Genomic DNA, 22,342 nt, shown 5'->3' on the forward strand with positions numbered 1-22,342 from the left:
AAAAAAATATATAATCATATCTGTTAAAACATATATATATATATATAAACATAATATTAATAAAAAATACACAATGTTATTACCGTAGGATAGCGTAGGGGTAAAAATTACTATTCCCACTCCAGAGAGTGCAACAGTAGGGAAAGCGTTGGATAGCATAGGGGTAGAAATGACTAATCCCACTCCAGTGAATGCAACAGTAGGGAAAGCGTTGGATAGCGTGGGGGTAAAAATTACTATTCCCACTCCAAAGAGTGCAATAGTAGGGAAGGCGTTGGATAGCGTACGGGTAAAAATTACTATTCCCACTCCCGAGAGTGCAACAGTAGGGAAAGCGTTGGATAACGTAGGGGTAAAAATTACTATTCCCACTCCAGAGAGTGCAACAGTAGGGAAAGCGTTGGATAGCGTAGGGGTAAAAATTACTATTCCCACTCCAGCGACTGCAACAGTAGGGAAAGCGTTGGATAGCGTAGGGGTAAAAATTACTATTCCAACTCCAGTGAGTGCAACAGTAGGGAAAGCGTTGGATAGCGTAGGGGTAAAAATTACTATTTCCACTCCTGCAAGTGCAACAGTAGGGAAAGCGTTGGATAGCGTAGGGGTAAAGATTACTATTCCCACTCCAGAGAGTGCAACAGTAGGGAAAGCGTTGGATGGCGTAGGGGTAAAAATTACTATTCCAACTCCAGTGAGTGCAACAGTAGGGAAAGCGTTAGATAGCGTAGGGGTAAAAATCACTATTCCCACTCCAGTGAGTGCAACAGTAGGGAAATTGTTGGATAGCGTAGGGGTAAAAATTACTATTCCCTCTCCAGAGAGTGCAACAGTAGGGAAGGCGTTGGATAGCGTAAGGGTAAAAATTACTATTCCCACTCCAGTAAGTGCAACAGTAGGGAAAGCGTTGGATAGCGTAGGGGTAGAAATTACTATTCCCACTGCAGAGAGTGCAACAGTAGGGAAGGCGTTGGATAGCGTAGGGGTAAAAAATACTATTCCTACTCCAGTGAGTGCAACAGTAGAGAAAGTGTTGGATAGCGTAGGGGTATACATTACTATTCCCACTCCAGAGAGTGCAACAGTAGGGAAAGCGTTGGATAGCGTAGGGGTAAAATTACTATTCCCACTCCAGAGAGTGCAACAGTAGGGAAAGCGTTGGATAGCGTAGGGGTAAAAATGACTATTCCCACTCCAGCGAGTGCAACAGTAGGAAAAGCGTTGGATAGCGTAAGGGTAAAAATTACTATTCCCACTCCAGTGAGTGCAACAGTAGGGAAAGCGTTGGATAGCGTAGGGGTAAAAATTACTATTCCCACTCCAGAGAGTGCAACAGTAGGGAAAGCGTTGGATAGCATAGGGGTAAATTTTAATATCCCCTTTCTCGTGAAAATAAATTTATATAAATCACATATTTTTAAATTAATCAATTAATACATTTTAATTACCGATTAGGAATTAATTAATTACCAATTAAAAATTAATTATCAATTTATTCAAAATAAATAACTATTAATTAATTAACATGTTTAATTAATTGTATTAAATTACTTCCCACCCTATTCCCCAATAAACCCACAACCCGCTACTAAAAATAAAATAATATTCACATAATTATCAATTAATCAATTAATAAAAATTAATTATCAATTAACAATTAATTATTACAAATTAATTGACAATTTATTCAAAATATATACCAATTAATTAATTAAAATGTTTAATTAATTATAATTAAATTACTTCCCACCCTATTCCCCTATATACCCACAACCCCTACTAAAAATAAATTAATATTATTCACATACTTATCAATTAATCATAATTAATTATCAATTAACAATGAATTACCAATTAAAAATTAATTGACAATTTATTCAAAATAAATACCAATTAATTAACATGTTTAATTAATTATAATTAAATTACTTCCCACCCTATTCCCCTATAAACCCACAACCCGCTACTAAAAATAAAATGATATTATTAACATAATTATCAATTAATAAAAATTAATTATCAATTAACAATTAATTACCAATTAAAAATTAATTGACTATATATTCAAAATAAATACCAATTAATTAATTAACATGTTTAATTAATTATAATTAAATTACTTCCCACCCTATTCCCCTATAAACCCACAACCTGCTACAGAATTAAATTACGCAAAAATTAAATAACATTAAATTAATTACTTACAATAAATTACAAATAAATATACACTTTTCACACATAAACTAACATATAAAACACTTTAAAAAATTCGATATTATTATCACCTATATTATGTACTTCGATATTTTGACTGTCTATATTTTTTAATTCGATATTACAGTACTTACCTTCAAAACGATATTTTGGATGTCTATATTCTGTCCAGTCGATATTTTGTCCATTCTATATTTTGGACTCGATATTTAGGTTACTCAATATTTTGGAATCGATATTTTGCCCATTTACCATTTGGCCCTTGTCCTTTTGTGTGGTACGTCTACTCTGTATGTCACAGGGGTTACTCTACTTAGTATCTTGTAGGGACTTTGCCATGTAGCTAAGAGTTTTTTATCAGAGCTAGGTAGAAGGATAAGTTCCTGATGCCTGGTATTGAATTCTGTGAGTCTAGTGTGACGGTCGTACTGCTGTTTTTGTCTATTTTGAGCATTTTCCATGTTGACATGTATCACCTCCCACAGGGAAGACAAGGTATCCTTCAGGGAGGCAGAATACTGAAGTAGGGGTTTGCCCTCATCCTTCTCTTCCGTCCATTTTTCTATGGCCATGTCTAGGAGCATTCTAGGTGGCATACCGAACAGGAGTTCGAAGGGTGAAAACCCTGTTGACCTCTGTTCATGTGTCCTGATAGCAAACATGACAAACGATAGTTGTCTATCCCAATCTCTCCCTGCCTTGTCTATGCTTTTCCTTAGGATGGTCTTTATCATGCGGTTGTATCGTTCTACCAACCCATCTGTTTGGGGATGGTAGACTGATGTGCGTTTCTGCTTTACTTTGAGTATGGCACATACCTGTTTCATTAATCGGGACATAAACAGGGTTCCCTGGTCTGTTAGTAATTCATGCGGAAACCCCACCCGAGGAAAGAAGGTGGCCATGGCATGGGCAACGGCTGTGGTAGTGGTGGAGGATAAGGGTATGGCCTCTGGGTATCTTGTTGCATAATCAACAAGTAATAAAATATAATGATGTCCCCGGGCTGAGGGAATTAGGGGTCCCACCAGGTCCATCCCTACTCTTTTAAATGGGATATCTATGATAGGAAGGGGCTGGAGTGGTGCTTTGGCGATAGCTGGTGCGTTGACCAATTGACAACGGGAGCAGGTAGCACAATATCTGGCTACTTCCTGATACACCCCTGGCCAAGAGAACCTAGGCAGTAAATATTTTAGGGTATGTTCTTTGCCAGAATGCCCACCCCCAGTCTGGCTGTGGGTTAGAGACAATACCTGCTCTCTGAATGGTCGTGGCACTAGTAATTGTTCTTTCCTGTTACCCCCTTCATGCGATATCCTGTACAAGTGACCCTTTTTAACACAGAAGAAGGGGCCTACCTTGTCCGGTGATCATCTCTTTGTGCTGCGCGAAAGCTCTGTCCCACTTCTTGCGATGTATCTGAGGAAATAAAGATATGAGTGGATAAGACCGGCTCAGTCTGTCGGTACGTGGCCCAGTCTTTCCTTTTCTCCCTACGAGTTTCTGGTACTTTAGTGGTCGTTTCCTCTATCTCTTCATCGTAGAAAGGGGCACTATTCAACCAGGCCACTGCAGGAGGGGAGGATGTATATGCCTGTAAGTATTTGTGAAACCTGGGGAGGTCTGTTCCCAACAAGACTGCCTCAGGAAGGTCGGGTATCACCCTCACTTTCCTCCACTGGGATTCCCCCTCTATATTCAACAAGACCTCAGCCAAAGGCTATAGCTTCTTTTCTCCATGAACACAAGTCACGTGTATACATTCATCTTCCACTATTTCAGATTCACGTATTAGGGCCCTGTTGACTACTGTGTAATGACACCCTGTGTCTAGAAAAGCTAGAACCGGTTTCCCATTCACATGTATTTGTTTTCTATACCTTTCTGGGGGGTTTCCTGTCACTAATACCCGCCCCCGGGTATACCCCACCTCCATAGGTTCCTGTCGTGGAAGGCGGGAAGGGCAGTGTCGGGCTATGTGCCCCCACTCCGCGCAGTGGAAACACTGTGGTCCTGGTGCAGCGGGACTTGACATGGGTGGTTGGGGCTGGGGTCGTGGGAAGGCTTGACTTCTCTGCTCTATGGGGGTTGTGGTGGGTTTGTTCGGCATCCTCGGAGGTCCCGTTGGAGTTCTATGGGGAGCTTTGAACTCATGAGATCGATGGTATGCACAAGCCTGATCCACCGCTACCGTAACTGATAAGTTGGGATGTTGTTTAATCCATGCCCTTGTATTAAAGGGTAGTGCTTCCAAGTACTGTTCCAAATATACTTTCTCTGTGAGCTCATCCACAGAGGAGGTGGTAGGTTGCAACCAACGATTCCCCAAGTCCCTTATTCGATAGTTCAAGGCCCTTGGGTTATCTCTCACAGTCCATTTTTCTTTTCTGAAGCGAGAACGATAGTATTCCTGGTCACAGCTTAAGCATTCTAGAATGGCTCTTTTTATGTCGGCATAACTAGTGACACCTGCCGGGTTGGCGGCTTGATAGGTGGCCTGTAGTTCTCCTGACAGCAATGGCATAATACACTGTCCCCACCTTTCTGGTGGCAATGTAGCTGTGGAGGCTACCCTTTCAAAATTAACAAAGAAGTAATCCGGGTCATCCATTTGCTGGAACTTCTGGAGTACCAAACTTGGTACATTAGGATGTACCCGTGCACTCGATATGACAACTGTAAAGCTTAAGACAGCGGTGTCTCGAACTTTTTGATTAGTGGTCAGGAGAGCTGCTTGATCCTTTAGAGCTGCCTGTAGAGCTTCTCTTTCCTTTTGTGCCTGCTTGGTTTGCTGTTCAAAGACCAGCTGTAGATGGTGTTGCCGTTCTGCTAATTGGGTAATAATCGCCTCCATTGTGGGGTTCTGTCTTTTTCCAGAGAGCGAAGTCCCTCTTCTGACACAACTGTGGTCGGGATGCCCCTGGACAGTCTTCTTGCCCCCCCTTCGGGTACGTATTCACTACAACACTAAATTGGTTTACTCCTGTTTTTATTACTGCAAAATATGTTAACTTCAAATATGGCACAGTCTTTTTACAGCGTGAACAGAGGGAAAAGACAGCTTTTCGTTCGTGGGATCCACAACTGAAGACTTCTTTGGTTCTCCGGGTCCCGGGCTTCTTCTTTGTAGTCAGGCGAGCTTTGACCCGGAAAGTAAAACAAAGAAAAGAGGGCTCAGGCTACTATTTCTCTCACAAGCCTAACCGTAGGGAAGGGGAAAAGGTGCACTGTCACTAGAGCCTAATGTGTGTGGCGTGTCTAGTGCGCAGGGAACAAATGTGCTCATTCACTGGTGCCCCTTACGCATGCCCAAAGTCCCTTAAGTAGCCCAGAGAATGCACCTGGCACTTGCTTGCTCCCACGACCCTCCTGGGCCGAGGTGATGGGAGACCCAGCCTCCTCGCCATTGGGGAGACCCGTGGTCCAGAGGGCAGTGCTCCTTGAGCGGTCGTACTCTTCTCCTCCTTCCAGACAGCCGGTCTGCAGGTCCTGCGTTGTTCCTCCTGGGTTGATGAAGCCGACGTTTTCCTTCTCGTTGCTCCTGCTCCCCGCTCTCCGTTCTTCTTCCGCTTCGGCTTGCATGGCGTCCTCCTCTCCCGCACACCACTCCGAAACACCTGACGCCTCTTTCGGTCACCACCAGTCTTTTTCAACAGCTTCTCCCACCCGTCCTGGTTCAACGACTAGACCGCTAACTTCACTTCCCGTATTCTCGGCGGCGGCGGCCATGTTGGGTTGGTCGGCGCTGTCGGATGGATGCAAACCATCACAGAGGCATACAAGAAAGGGCCTGGAGCTCACTCACTCTCCTGTCAGAGGTGATGGCAACGCGGAAAGCAGTCTTCAAGGTCAGCAGACGAAGAGGACAGTTGTGCATTGCCTCGAAGGGAGCGCACATTAGATATGCAAGAACCAGATTCAAGTCCCACTGTGGCATTACGAAAGGAATAGGAGGGAGTAATGCATTTGAGAAATCTATTTACAACAGGCGACCTGAAAAGAGAGGGCTGATCAGGGAGCCTGAGAAAGGCCGAAATAGCAGAAAGGTAGCCCTTGATAGTGCCCAGAGCAGAGCCCTTCTGGGCCAAGGAAAGAAGAACAGAAGAACTTCTGAAAGAGGGGTAGAAAGAGGGTCCACAGCCTTTGCTGTGCACCATGCCACAAATTTGTTCTACCTGCAGGCGTATAGCAACTTAGTGGAGGGACGCCTGGCTGCCGGAATGACATCACAGACTTCAGGATGCAAGTCAAAAGGAATCAACTACCACCGCTCAATCTCCACGCAAAGAGGTGGAGGCTGGACAGGTTTGGGTAGAGGACCGTCCCCTGCTGCTATGACAGAAGATCCTCCCAAAGAGGCAGTCGGATCGAGAGCTCGATGGTCATACTGAGTAGCTCGGCATACCATACTCTTCGAGCCCAGTCCGGAGCCACAAGAATGACTTGTGCCCGGTCCTGCCTGATCTTCTTTAGCACTCTGGGTAGAAGTGGTGTAGGCGGAAAGGCGTACAACAGACCGCAACTCCACTCACGGCGAAAAGCGTCACATAGCGAGTGCCGCCTTGGAAATTCCAACACGCAGAACTGCTGACATTGCACTTTCTCTTCGGTGGCGAATAGATCTAACCAACGCTCTCCCCACTGTTGAAAGAGACCTCGCGCCACGTCCGAATGAAGATGCCATTCGTGATCCATCATGCACCTGCGGCTGAGTTTGTCCGCCCTGGCGTTCAGTAAACATGCCAGGTGTTGAACCACTAGAGAAATGCCCTGCTGTTCCAGCCAAGTCCAGAGGCGCAGAGCCTCCTGACATAGGGTCCACGACCCCACCCCGCCCTGTTTGTTGCAGTACCACATGGCGGTGGTGTTGTCTGTGAACACCTGCACCACTTTCCCTGTGACAGAGGAAAGGAATGCCTTCAGTGCAAGTCGATCACCCGAAGCTCCTGAAGGTTGATGTGGAGCTTGGACTCCGCCAGAGACCTCTGATCTCCGCCTCTCCCATGTGGTCCCCTTATCCCAGGAGGGACGTGTCTGTCACCACTGTGTGCTCTGGGGAAGGGAGAGGGATCTGCCCTGGACCCAATGTTGGTTCATGAGCCACCACTACAGCTGCTGTACAGTGCCCTCAGAGATCTGGACGTAATCGGACAGGTTCCCCATATGCTGTGCCCACTGGAACTTCAGGTCCCACTGCAGAGCCAGCATATGCCATCTGGCATGAGAGACCAGCAGGATGCAGGAGGCCATGAGGCCCAGCAGCCTCAGGGTCAGCATGACCGAAACCCAGGATAGAGGCCAAAAGATCGGAATCATAGCCTGGACTCGCCGTTTGGGAGGATAAGCCCGAAACTGCATCATGTCCAGAACCGCTCTGATGAAGAGGAGCTTTTGAGAGGGAATCAGGTGCAACTTCGGCACATTGATGGAGAACCCCAGAAAATGCAGGAGGTTGGCCATAGTCTGGAGGTGGGAGACGACTGCCTGGGGCGAGCCCGCCTTCAACAGCCAGTCGTCGAGATAGGGTAAGACTGGAACCCCTGATCTGCGCAGATGAGCTGCGACCACTGCCATCACTTTCGTGAACACCCGAGGGGCACTGGTAAGGCCAAAGGGGAGCATGGTAAACTGAAAATGCTTGTGGCCTACCGTGAACCGAAGGTAACGCCGGTGGGCCGACAGGACTGGAATGTGGAAATATGCGTCCTGCAAGTCCAACGCTACCATCCAGTCTCCAGGGTCGAGAGCACACAAGACCTGAGCCAGATTGAACTTCTCCTTCCGAAGGAAGTAATTGACGTCCCTGAGGTCCAAGATAGGACGCAGGCCCTTGACCTTCTTGGGCACCAGAAAGTAGTGGGAATAACAACCACGTCTTACTTCTGGCGCAGGAATGCGCTCGATAACCCCCTTGGCCAAGAGGGCCGCGACGTCCTGTTGAAGAACTGCCAAGTGATCCCCCGACATGCGGTGGTACTGGGGTGGCATGGCTGGAGGGGTAGTCTCGAAGGAGAGGGAGTAGCCCTTCCGGACTATGTCTAAAACCCACCTGTCCGAAGTGATGGTGCATCAGTGGGAGAGGTGATGGTGAATCGTGCCGCCCACTGACGTTTGATGGGTCTGAAATACCAGACTAGGAAGGTTTTGGGGCAGTTGTGGCCGGGTGGAAGTGCACTGACCCACCCACTGGCCCCCTGTACCGCCTCTGCGGTTCCCACGTCCGCGGCTGCGCTGAGACTGCTGCTGCTGCGGCCTGTGGTTCTGAAGCAAATGTGCTGGGGTGCCCCTTCTCTTGCCACGAAAGGAGCAAAAAGCAGAAGGCGGAGGAGGGCGAGTGGCCGACAGGCCAAAGCACTTGGCAGTAGCCTGTGAGTCCTTAAAAAGCTCCAACGTGCTATCTGCCCTATTGCCAAAAAGGTGAATGCCATCAAATGGCATGTCTTCAGGGTGTTCTGGACATCCCCGGAGAATCCAGTAGTCCTCAGCCAGGCATGGTGGCGGAGCACCACCGTCGTGGAAATCCCTCTGCCCAGCGAGTCGGCAGTGTCGAGGCCACATCGTGTTGTGAACTTGGCTGCATCTGTCCACTGAGCAAAAGCCTTTGAGAGCACTGTTCGCGCCTCCTCCGGACACTGAGGCAGCACTTGTGCCACCGTATCCTACACAGAGTGGTTGTAATGGCCCAAGAAGCATGCAGTGTTCACCGACCGCAGCCCTGAACTGGCGGAAGAAAAAATCTTCTTCCAAAATTGTTCCAGTCTCTTGGATTCCCTGTCCGGGGGTGCGGTAGGAAATGCGCTCTGGGACGTTAAGGCTTAGACAACAAAGCTCTCACGAGTGGGGTGTTGGGAGAGGAAAATGGGGTCGCCCGGAGCCTGGCGATGGAGTCGGGCCACGTTCCTATCCACTGGAGCCCCTGTGTTGGGCCTGGATCAGCTGCCCAAAGGAAAATTAGAAAGTGCCTCATTGAAAGGCAGCAGTGGCTCTGCAGAGGTAGCCGCCGGCTGAAGCACTTCTGTCAGGAGGTTAGTCCTGATGGCCACGGTAGGGAGTTGGAGGTTGAGGGCCTCCGCCGCCCTACACAACACCACTGCATAACTGGCACCCTCTTCCATAGCCACGGTAGGAGGAGTGAGCATGTGAAGGTCAGGAGAGGTGTCAAGACCGCTGGCATCCCCCAGTTCCTCTGCCCAGTCCGGGTCATACTCACACTGAGCTGTGAGAGGGTCCTCAGACTCCTCCCAGTCCTCCCCTTCCTCCTCAGGCTGATGTACAGGCCGAAAATAAGGAGGCTAGACATAGGGGTAGAAAGGCCCCATCGTGTCGGAATCGGCATTGAGCGATGCCGTTTCGGCACCGTGTCCATGTTGGGGATTAAACCGGGGGCAGCGTTGTCCGGTGCCACGGGCGACGTCGGAGGTGGTGCTTGTGGAGCCGACGTCGGTGGAGGTGTAACAAGGTCAACCGGTGTCGACTGGGATCCAGGCCTGGATCCTTGGGGGTTCTGCAGCACCGGAGCCAACAGCGATGCTGGGCCAGAGCCGCCGACAGTGAAGGGCAAGGGCCCCCAGTTGGGCTCCTGGGGCCCGACGGCCCAAAGAGGTAGGCCATGGCTGACAGAAAATCCTGCAGCTGGGCCGGAGTCGCCGACGGACCCAGGAAGGGCAGGGAGGCCGACGGCGACACTGTAGGCTCCGCAGGAGCCGCAGGGGAGGCACCACCTGTACCTTCAGCCGCGACGGGCAAGGGGAAGGGGTCGAGCGATGACGCTTTTTCGTCTTCTTGTGCATCGTCTTACCTGACCCGAGTGCGAAGATTTCAATCTAGAAGAACAATGGTGTTGGCTCCGCAACCGGTCCCTCACCTCCCACGGGACCGGGACCTTGAGCGGCGTGGAGACGACTGCCGGACCTCAAGCAACTTTCAGGACCGCTCCCGCAAAGTGTTCGGCGCCATGGCCTGGAAGTCGCTGCATGACTTGGGGTCGTGGTCGCACCCCAGGCAGTAGAGACACACGCGGTGCGGGTCCGTCACCGACATCATCCGATGACAGTCCCGCAAGACTTGAAACGGGGCATCCCTACGACACCAGGAGTCGATCGACTCGAAAAAACTAGACAAAAAGGCTCAAAAACACAGTCAAAAAATGATTTGGGGTACCACTCTAACCGGACCTGCGCTTGCTGGTGCGGAAAAAGAAAGAACGGACGTCAGCGCACTAGGGTGGCGTCTAAGTAGCTGCCGCAACATCATCTCGCCGACCACGACGCCAACGACAGACGCGGACCCGCACGACGCCACCTTCCGACGCGCAGGGGTACTGCTGACGAAAACTTTCCAGATCCAGTCTGACGCCTGGGGGTTATTCTAAGGTAAGGAATCTATCACTATGGATTTCTTTCAGCTAGACACGCACAAATTAGCTAATTATTTTTTGGTTACAATTGAAAGGGTCCCAGGCAATGTATTCCCAAACAATGAAGCTTTGCAAAAACCACAATAAAAGGATTGCTACTACTATTGGCTTTTCCAAAACTTGTTTTCAATATCCATGTCAAACAAGACCTAAAAAAGTAGACCTTATTCCGTTCATTGTTTGGGTAATTTAATTTTGCGATAGACTTGAAAAAGAGCCTAGAGATAATTAACATCTCAATTTAGGTGCTACGAATTGCTACCTTAAGTATTTGTGCATTTTCATTATTGACTGTTTCTTTTGATTTAAACTAATTAGAGTCACTCTGCTTTCGTAAGTGCCTCAGGATCTTAAAAGTAAGTGGGACGTTACTCTTCCATAATGGCCGCCAAGTTTGACGCCTATCGTCAGAACACGCAGCAACTGGTCCGTCTTTTATTTCCATTGCCTTCGTCATGTAGACTTACTGCAAGTCCTACATTGGTTCTTCCACGCCTTGCCGAGTGCAGCTGCAGGAGCAGACGGAGAGAAGCTGCCTGCAGTCATGGCGTTGTACAACTTTAAGAAGATTATGGTGGTTCCGTCATCAAAGGTACGTAGTAAGACTGCGCGAAGGGTCTGTCACGTGCCTCAATGTTCTTTGCTACCGTCTCCGTGCCCGGTGTAGGTTGGAAGCGGAGTTCCACCTCGCTCACTCAGGGCACGTGTTGGCTGTCTCAGGGTGGTGCTTCACTCTCGTTTGCGGACGTAGGAAGATATCGGGAATGGGACTTGCTGTAATCCGTTTGCAGTCGTACACTGTCATAGTGTTTACCGAGTTCACCCTCGCACAAACTTTTCCAGAAAAGAAAGACGTTTGAGAATTGATCTTCGCCCAAATTAGGCCTGTCGCTGGTGCCGATGAAAATAAACTTGTATCCAATAATAAAATATACTATGCAGGGACGAGTCACGGTTTCGTGTGTATGTATATATGTATGGCTTTAAGTGGCATGAAAAAGGGAGGTCTCTTTAAGGGGCGTGGCTCAAAAACACAAGCTAAAAACCTGTACTTAACATACAGTGTGCAGCCCACCTGGCATTTTGCTGTTTCTATCATTGCATATAGATATATAATACTGAAAATAACACTATACCTACAACAAGCCAGGACTATTGGCTTTGCCAGTGGTTGTTAGCCGCATAAGATCAGCAACAACTATGGCTTTGTTGTATATAATATTGAAAATGCTTCCATTCTGAAATGAGATTGCGAAAGAACTATAGTGAGTCTCTTTGAAGTTACATCTAAGGCAGAGAAGGGTGGTAGTGCCGTAGAGTTAATATTTGTCTGTTCACCAAGGGTGAGGGCAAAAAATGGCGCACCTGTTCTCTTTCATCTTCTCTAGTGGCTTTCAACCAGCCTTCATCAGCTGTTGGTCAGTTGTGTAATTTACATATTCTGCTCACTACTGGATGGGGCAATAGGTCAGTGCACTTAAGCCACTGGCTAACATCCGAGTGAGGGCGTTCCGCTCTAGAAGGAGCACAACCGCTCACAAAGTAGTTAATTTAAGTGCTATGGACTAATGGTATACTTTTGGAGACGAAAAACATATTTCTGCTTGTAGCCAATAGCTTATTTGCCCTGATAAGGACCCATTAGCCCCTTCATCAATTACGTTTTTTTAAAAACCATGTAAAAACAAGCACTGACCTAGCCAAAAAGCTGACCAATGGACTTTGCTTATGGTTATTTTTCAATCTGATGGATGGATTCATGCACTTGCTGCCTTTTACCAAAGGAGTTCACCGCTCTACCTTGGGTGGTGGATGCGCTGAGCCTGCTGTTTGAGCTGAGGGTTCATTGTCCTCGAGCACCGGAACACTTATATCAAATCGCGCACCTGTTAGTGATTTTCAACAGAAGTGTATAAGCAGTCTTATCGCGCCGGCTCTCACCCAAAAATAACAATTTGTTCCATTGACTATAATTGAGATGCAGCTTTATGTTAAACCTGTATCTTTTAGGCCAAAACGTTAAGCTCTAATAAATTAGGGCTATTGAAAATTCTGATCTGGGTTAAATCAACCAAAAGATAAATATGTGATTGGCGTTCAATGTTTGATTGGTTCAGCAATCCATATATCATCTGTTCTTTTTGTATTTGTCGCTCTAAGTGGGAAGGGTATGCCCTACGTGGGTCCCTTGCTCGCTACACCACCAGATTCAGGCTAGCCTGGATGATAAGTGGTGAAACTCCAAACCGGTCCCAGGGTGCTTGTTTCTGGTCCAGGGACGACCTGGCCTGGCAGTTTGGGCTGGACTGTTCTGAGGAACAGGGTTAAGACTGATTAGTGCATGGCTGTGTCTAAACTGGAATGGCATGGCATGAAAAAAAAGGATTTAACCCAGATCTGTGACTGGGGGTGAAGGTTGAATTGGTTCAATATTCCATCCATCTGTTCTTTTTATTATTTTTTGGTTCGCAGCAAAAAAGATAACATCCTCATTTATGTATTTTGATATTGATTGACATTCTAATTATGGTTTCAGTTTTGTGACCATGACTATTTCCATTGTTATTGGTTTGTAGTGGTGTTGATCACGACTGAGACAGTTACAGTAGGCCTTGTAATAAGTAGATACTGATCCAGCGGCCTATAGGAAATATGCCATAAGCAATGCTAGCCAACTCTACAACCTACTACCTAAATATTTCTCTAACTCATGGACCCATTAATTAAACATGACATATTTTGACCTACTGAATCGGGTGATCAAATTAAATCTATATACACCTTATTCACAAATTATATACAACCGCGGTAAATGTTGACGTCATTTGAACAAACCTAACTATTTAAATGACCACCATGGCGATGGCATCTAGCTAAAAGTAACCTACGCTTCTGAATAACCAAGACCAGCTTGTTTCAAAAGTAAGATTTTTATTAACTAATTGTAGATAATTCAAAATATAGTTTCATAAATGCAATTTTATTAGAATTATAGCAAGCATGTTTGAAAAGTGGCATAAGAAAAATACGGTCTAAGCAAGAAATTATAAGTTTAGCATTTCTAAAATCCTAAGTCCCTAGCTAAGCAAAATAAATGAAATAGTAAAGTTCTTTGAGGATTCTTACGTGCTCCACGCAAAGTCCAGCAGCACGACACCCTCATCGGAAAGTCAGAAAGCAGCAGCCAGCCCATCCCCAGGGCATGGACTTTTTTATACCTTTCTATGCTAGCTAATCTAAGTAAAGGAAAATTTTCTGCAAACGACGATGTCTCATTGGTCGGAGAGTGCCAAGTGACATGTCACCTACATTTCAAAACTTCCATTCGGTCATATTCTTTGGGACCATTGTCTTTCTTGTACGTGTTCCAAAGCTTCCTTGATTTGCAACAATTTTAACAAGAGTTCTCACTGACTCCATTTCACTTCCGCGGATGCCAAGTTAGCAAGTGTTTTTTTTTTTCTACCAGTTTCTGACCTTGGCCACGTCCGACAGAATAATGACAACACATCATCTTTGTTGAGTGAATGCAATTTTGACGGAAACTTTTCTTTCACAGAGACATCTCATGCTCCTTGCAGAATTAAATTCATCGTTTAGCAAACTCGAGCAAACTAGGCCCAAAAGCAGGCAACTTATTTTTCTAGTATAAAACAAACACAAGAAAAGTATTAATGTAAGAAATATTATTTATTCTGTTTCCACCCTTCGTTTACTAATTGATTAACCCACCCAATTAGTCTAATGTTACCTAGCACCAAGCAACAAATAAGCAGCATTTTATATCTACCAGTCTTCATGAATCCATAAAAACCTTATGTGCACCTAGAATAGTAGAAATGACATCACATAGACAAGGAAAGCAAAATAAGCACATGCTTCTTTTAAATCTGCTGCAGTTTAGTAATGACAAAAACGAAAACGACAAATTAATTTATTATTTTTGCACGAACAAAAGATGCAACAATTATGCACGTTTATGAGCACACGTGTTACCATCCCCATGTGTAAAGTTTAATCTAGGTTGTGTTAGCAAAACACATCACAAATCATTAATATTATTATTTATGTTATGGAAATGTGACTTCACGAGTTTAAACAGATTTCTGTTTTCTATCTCGCTCCATCAACTCCCTCATCTGGTGATTAACAAATCACCACACCACCACCCAAAATTTGGAATTTTAAACTTTCTGGAAAATGATTCAAATTCATCTGTGTCAGTATTTCTAAAAATCTGTTTCTGCAAAATCCTTGCAATTGTCATAACGAGCTCTGTGTAATTCCTGCAACTCAATCTCCCTCTCCTCTTCTTTTTTGAGTTTATAAATTCTTCTCTTTTCCTTCATTTGTCTCTTTCTCGTATGCAACAAACAACCAATTTTTGTCAAAATGAAAATGAATATTATCACAATCAAAGGTGCCAAAATCTTGCCAAGAACTGAACTTCCAATATCATGAAACCAATTTTTGATTGATTGGAATCTTTTTGAAAGTCTTTCTGTAAAATCTTCTTCTTCTAACGGAATTATCTCTGAATGCATCTCTGTGATGTTTTTAATGTACATCTCAATGTTCTTACTTTCATCAGGGATATATGTGCAACAATGTTGCACATGTAAAATGCCACAGACTCCTCCCTCTTTTGCCAGGAGTATGTCTAAAGCAAGGCGATCTTGAATCACCATGGATCTGATTTCAATGACCTCAACGTTCACTAATTGGAAACCATCAGCTGTATCTGTTGACAACCTGTCAACAATTGTGGACAATTTTCTAATTCTCCCTGCATTCAGGGTTATACCTACAATAGGTATCACTGCTTGAAAAATATCTCCCAAAACTTCTGTAAAAGTTTCTCTTTTAGCCCTATTTACATAATTGTGAATTTTGAACAATCCTTCCGAATCTCTGTCAACATGGAACATTTTAGGAAAAACAATCCCAACATAACAAGTTCCATACCAATGGTCAGGAAGGTTGTAGTAAGCCTTGTCGCCACAAACAAAATAAATCCCAGGAAAAATTGGATCTTTTCCACCTTTGAATCCCCAACCTCCCATGATCTGATATGTATCTTCACAATTACTTGCACCCACAAAGTAGTTATCAAAAAGTGTATTGTCTCTCCTAATGCAAAGCTTACCACTAATTGGTTTGTCTATGTGAATTGCAACATTATCAAGCATTTTGCCATTAAACTTCTCATCCTCTTTCTGCCAGAACCTGGATTTAGTCTGCTTGACTATCTCATTTCTCTTGTAAATTGCTCTCCTCTCTTCAGCCAGGTTCAAAAACTTCTTTCCCTCAGCACTTAGTTTGCAGGTTAAATTGTTCTTGTAAGCATACTCATAGGTAAGTTCATTAGTAACAAGGAAAAATTCCCTCATCTGTTTTGCTCTCTTATGCTTATTCAAAGCACCCTCAATTTTTAAATTGGCAAAAATCTCGTCAAAATCTGAATAATAGTATTCTAAGCGACCAGTCTGATAGAACAAGCTAGCTAACACACTGCATGTCACACCATATGTAAGAGGAAGCATATTGTATGTCACTCCCTCAGAAACAGAAGCAGGTAATTTAACACAGACATAGCAGTCTTTTGCATCCATTACCTTGACATATTCACTCAAAAGCCTTGTGAATGTATTGCTTGAAAAATCACTGATAGATTTGTCCTGATGAATGTTAGGTTGATGATCAATAACTTTGCCAGTTGCACTATGTTTGTTTTGACTAACTGAAGCTTTGCTTGTCATATTGGCTTTGTGAAAATCCTTGTTAATTTCAAATGGAATGATAACAGCTAAAACTAACCAGAGCAGAATTAAAATGAGCAGACACACCAGAGTCATCTTAAAGCATCTCTTAAAAATGGAACATCTTGAAGTACTCTGTTCCATAACGTAAGGCATCTTTGGTTAGTTTTGCCTTAAAAAGAAAAAATTAAAACTATTTTAAAAATTTAATAAAAGATTTATTATTTACACCCCCCTTTTTAAAATATTATTATTATTTTTATTTTTATTTTAAAACCCTAACAATATTTATTCGACCTTATGTCAAAAGTAAATTTTCTTCAACTAAACAACTTTTCTTCGACCTTGTGTCACCTAACAAGATTTCTTCAGCCTTTTGCCAAAAACTAAAAACCCAAAAATCCAATTAAAAATTCTGTACTTCAATCATTGTCACTAATTTCTTCAATGTCTTCTTCCTCTTGACTACTATCATAAATGTCAATGACAGGTGGAATTACTAGATAAGTCCACTCAGGTGATTTATATTTCTGATTTGGCCTTATAATCCTTTTTCCTTTTCTTGTTACTACTTTGATTTTTCTTCCAACTCCAACTTCTTTTTCAGAATCCTTTTGACTACTGATTTCTTCCACCTGCTCTTTCGGCTTTTTGGCCACCTGACTCTCAATCTTCCACCAGGCCAGAAATCTGTCTTTCTCACGAATTTTCTCTTTGGTTCTGAAGCTTTCGTTTCAGACTTCCAAGACCTTTTCTTTGGACTCCTATTTTCACCATCCACATCACTTTCTCCAGTATCACAGTCTGAAACTTCAATTATTGACTCAGGAACTTCTCTATTCGGCAGTTTCACTCCTTCAGGAACTACACTTTGTCTTCCATCACTGGTACTCGGTAATTCGTCTTCCTCCTCCTCTTCAATTACCTCCAACTTCCCAGATTCTGGACTTCCGTTCCTTACTTCAGAGCTTAACTTCTGCTTTTCGATACTCTCCTGGTCAGAAATTTCTTTTGGCTCAGCCTCCCTGTCTTCAATGGAATTCACTCCATTAATCTTCTTGACTGAATCCTCAGTCGTTTTTCCTTCTGATAGATTCTCTTCTTCTCCGGAATCTATTTCAATTATTTCAGAGCTTTTTCTTGTCAATTCTTCATTCACAGGCACAGGTTCCAGATGTCGACCTCCTTGTCGATCTTCAGTCTCTGGATTTGTTTCACCTTCTATTTCTGAATCAGAATCTTCTGTAGTATCACTTTCTACATCAGAACTCTCAGGAGTAGGCACTGGAATGGTATGACTAGGATGTATCCACCTTTTCAATCCTCTGCATTTCACTGCGTTTGTAGTGACCACAATTATTTGTCTAGGCTTCTGCCACCTAGGAGCCAAACCATTTCTTCTCCGATGTACTTTTGTTCTGACCCAATCACCAGGTCTCAAATCATGTGTCAGAACTTTCTCATTTGATTGTGCTTCAGTTCCCACCTGATTAGACACAGAAGTCACTATATCAGATAACCTTTTACAGTAATCCAAAATAGCACTGTCATTTATGCTCAACAATTTGCCTACAGGTACAAAAGCCTGCCTCATTACTCTTCCCATCAGTATTTCATGAGGACTTAAACCTGTCTTTTTATCAGGTGTACTTCTCAATGACATTAAAACAAGTGGAAGAGCATCGGTCCACTTTACACCTGTTTCCAGACACATTTTTCCAATCCTGTTTTTAATTGTCCCATTAATCTGCTCAACCACCCCAGATGCCTCTGGTCTGTATGCACAGTGTATTTTCTGCGCAATGCTTAATGCCTCACATATCAGCTTCATCAGTTTGTTATCTAAATGGCTTCCTCCATCACTCTCAATAGTGACTGGAAAACCGTACCTTGGGATAATTTCTCTGAGTAGCAGTTTTGCCACTGTGATTGAATCACAATGTCGTGTAGGAAATGCTTCCACCCATCTTGAAAACAAACAAACAATCACAAGAACATATTTCAAACAATTGTGTAGGGGCATTTCAATGAAATCCATCTGTAACCTGGTAAAGGGACCACCCTCTCGACCAATTACTCCTGTACCTACAACTGATTTTCTGTTTGGGTTCATTTGTTGGCATGACAAACACCTTTGACAAAAAGACTCTGCAATGGTTCTAAATTTTGTGTTGAACCAAGTCTCTCGGAAAAGTCTGATCATAGAATCTCTTCCAAGGTGAGCTGGGCCATGATACAATCTGGCCATATCAGCAATCAAACAATTTGGTAATACTACTCTGCCATCTTTATAGACCCACACTCCATCCTCATCACGTGGTCTACAATCTGCTCGTAGCCATAGATCTTTTTCCTCATCATCTGCTTCATTTTGTAAATCTCTGATCTCCTGCCATGTTTCTACAACTGTTGTTAGCATCAATGAATTTGAATCAGTTTCTTTACTCTTTTCCCGATTATATGCACAACATTTTCTTGCGCAGTACTTTGCTGTCTCATCTGCATAGGCATTGCCCTTTGAGGTATAATCCACTCCTTTTGTGTGTGCAGCACACTTTACAATTGCGATCTCTTTTGGCAACTGGATGGCTTCAATTAATCTTTTGATGAAAACTTCATTTTTAATTGGTGAACCTGCTGAGGTCAAATAGCCTCTCTGAGACCAGAGCTGTCCATAATCATGCACAACCCGTACCCATACTGACTATCAGTAATGATGGTAACTCTTATATCTTTGGATATTTCACAAGCACGAATCAAAGCAATCAATTCAGCCACCTGTGCTGAACGAATTCCTTCAAGACATGATGCTTCTTTGACATCTGCAACTGTACAGACTGAATATGATGCTTTCAAAACACCTCCCTCTGTCCTCAGACAGGAGCCATCCACAAAGTAGACAACATCTGATTCAGGCAAAGGTACATCTTTAATGTCCTGCCTTGGTTTGGTGCAAAATTCCATGACATCCAAACACTCATGTTCCACTTCATTTTCATCAACAATTTCAGAATCAGGCAGTAATGTAGAAGGATTCAGATTCAAACATCTTGAAATGGAAACATTATCTGCTCCTAGTATGATTTTCTCATACTTCGTCAATCTGCTGCTTGTTAAATGTTGAGTTTTACCTCTTGTCCGTAGTATTTCAACTGAATGAGGCACAAAAACTTTCACAGGAAACCCCATTATGATTCCTTCGCTCTGCTCAAGACTGACACTTGTAGCTGCAACTGCTTTCAAACAACCTGGTAATGCTTTTGCAATTGGATCAAGAACTGCAGAGAAGTATGCAATGGGTTTCTTTAGATTCCCATGTCTCTGAATTAACACAGACAATGCACATCCTTCTCTCTCACTGCAATACAGTTCAAAATCTTTCTCATAATTTGGCATGCCCAAAGCAGGAGCTTGACAGAAGCTCTTTTTCAGGTTCTCAAAAGATTCCATCTCAGCCTCATTGAGAATAATTGGATCTTTCACATCAGACCTTGTCAGTCTCTGTAGTGGTTTCGCAATTACTGAAAATCCACTTATCCATTGTCGACAGTAGCCAACCATTCCCAAAAACATTCGAACTTGTCTCTGTGTTCTTGGTGGTTGCATTGCTTGAATCATTTTAATTCTCTCAACTGTCACCTGTCTTTTTCCCTTTGCAATTCTGTGACCAAGATATTTCACCTCTTGTTTGCAAAATTGTAATTTTGCTGGAGACACTTTATGTCCCTCATCTGCAAGATGATTCAAAAGTGTTATTGTGTCTGTCACACAATTTTCTCTCGTTTTAGCAGCTATCAACAAATCGTCGATATACTGCACCAACGTAGACCTGCCAGGTAAATCTAAATTTTCCAAAAACCTCTTTAACAACTCATTAAAGATTGAAGGACTCTCTGTATACCCTAGAGGGATTCTACACCATGCGAGGGTCCTACTCTGGAATCTGAAAGCGAAAATTTCCTGACTCTCTGGATGTAGAGGAACAGTAAAGAATGCATTGCAAAGATCAATGACAGTGTACCATTCAGCATCATGTGGAATCTGATACAAGATCACTGCTGGGTTTGGAACCACAGGGCAGCATGGAACAACAATCTGATTAACCTTTCTCAAATCCTGAACTATCCTGTACGTTCCATTCGACTTTTTAATTCCCATGATCGGTGAATTACAAGGGCTACTCTCAATTTCTTTTAAAACACCTTGTTTAATGAATTTTTCAATCACAGGTATGACTCCCTCAATTGTCTCTGCTTTCATCTTGTATTGAGGAATATTAGGAAATTCTATTCCCTGCTTCAGTGTAATTTTGACTGGATCGACATGTTTCATCAGACCCATCTCATTCCCAGTCAAATCCCAAATTTCAGATTTCACTGTTTCTTTTAGTTCTTCTGGCAGATTTTCTTTTTCAAACGCAGGAAACAATTTTGTTTCCTCTGTTTCCATTAACATCATTGTCAACCTGTACAAGCCATCTTCCTCCATTGTTTGTAATTCAACTCCTTCAGGAGAACAATATATTCTGCAATTCATCTTGCACAATATATCTCTGCCCAATAGATTCACTGGACTACTGTTACAAACCACAAATTTGTGTTTGTCTTTGAAATTTCCAATTTCAACTGGTACTGGATCAGTCAAATCAGTCCTGATTTGTTGATTGCTTACTCCAACAACTTGGATGGTACCCCCAGAGAGAGGTAGGTTTTCAATTTCCACTGATCTAACAGTAGAACGGGTAGCACCAGTGTCCACTAGAAAAGTGATGTCTACATCATTAACTTTCCCATTTACAAATGGACCAGACTGGTCAACCTCAAGAGTGGCTCCAACAACACACTCTTCCTCCTCTCTCGGGTAATAATCATCAGAATCACTTTCCTGCCCTTCTGTTAACAAAAACTGTTGTGCTGCATTTTGCACCCTTTGTATCTGCGGTTTTATTACCTGACCATCTCCTTGAAATCCCACACCTGAATTATATCTCTGAGTTCCCCCACAATTCGGAAACGGTGGCTGTGGCACTTGATTCTGACGGTTATTCACCTGATTCACCTGTTGCTGATTCACCTGTTGCTGCAACTGTCGCTGAAGACTTAATTCGTTTAAACTCTGTTGCAACTGTAGCTGTTGCTGCAGGTCAACATCATTCTGCATCTGTGGATTTAACAATGGACTTTTTAAATTTCTAGGTGGTTTCTTACACTCGTCTCTCCAATGTCCAAGCTCGCCACAATTAAAACAAGGTAATTTTTGTTTCATCTCTTCAATCCTTGGGTTAATTTTTCTCACAAAATTATTACCTTTAAACTTTCCTTGCCCTTGATTCGAATTTGTAGTTTGCACAAAATTTGTGTTTTTATTACCAAGACTAGCAATCTGATGCTCAGCCACTTTTACCTGAGCCCACATGGCTTTCTCCTTGAGCTTCTTTTGTTTCACTTCTAACTCATCACTGCAGTACTTCGCCTTTCTCAAAATTTCATCAACAGAAAGTGCTTGCCATCCGACAATACTATTTCTGATCATGTCTGCAATTTCTGGTTTCAGATCATAAACAAATCTGTAGACGAAATGACTCATATCTTTCTCGTCTAGTTTTTCATAGCCACTGTATTGTTTAAAAATCAACAGTAACCTTTCATAGAATGAATGGACTGATTCTTTTGTTTCCTGATTTGTTCTTTCAATTTTTACCCAATCAACTTCCTTTGGTGGAATTTTATTTTTCAACCAGTAAATCACTTTTTCATAAAACTCCATAACAAGAGGATTTGGGGCACCTGTTTCCTTATTTCGATCAGGTTCTATTTTCGGCCAACTTATGGCTATTTTGCATTTCCTCCAAAGATCTGATGGGACAACAATGTCAAAAAATCCATCCAGATCAATCCACAGAACTTTTTTGACTTTGATGAACCTGTCCACCTGCCTATACCACTCGACTGGC

The 22,342-nt window shown here is 43.5% G+C and overlaps 1 protein-coding gene across 1 annotated transcript in view; it reads left to right on the top strand.

Moving 5' to 3' along the window:
* Positions 1 to 11,068: 11,068 nt before the first annotated feature.
* GTPBP4 (GTP binding protein 4) overlaps positions 11,069 to 22,342 on the top strand; it is a 240,503-nt gene continuing 229,229 nt past the window's right edge. Inside the window, exon 1 of the mRNA XM_078663297.1 lies at positions 11,069 to 11,222. Coding sequence (XP_078519423.1) covers positions 11,175 to 11,222 — 48 coding nt within the window. The 5' untranslated portion in view covers positions 11,069 to 11,174. The remainder of the gene's footprint in view (positions 11,223 to 22,342) is intronic.

Source organism: Lissotriton helveticus, chromosome 10, assembly GCF_964261635.1.
Source record: "Lissotriton helveticus chromosome 10, aLisHel1.1, whole genome shotgun sequence".
NCBI lineage: Eukaryota > Metazoa > Chordata > Amphibia > Caudata > Salamandridae > Lissotriton > Lissotriton helveticus.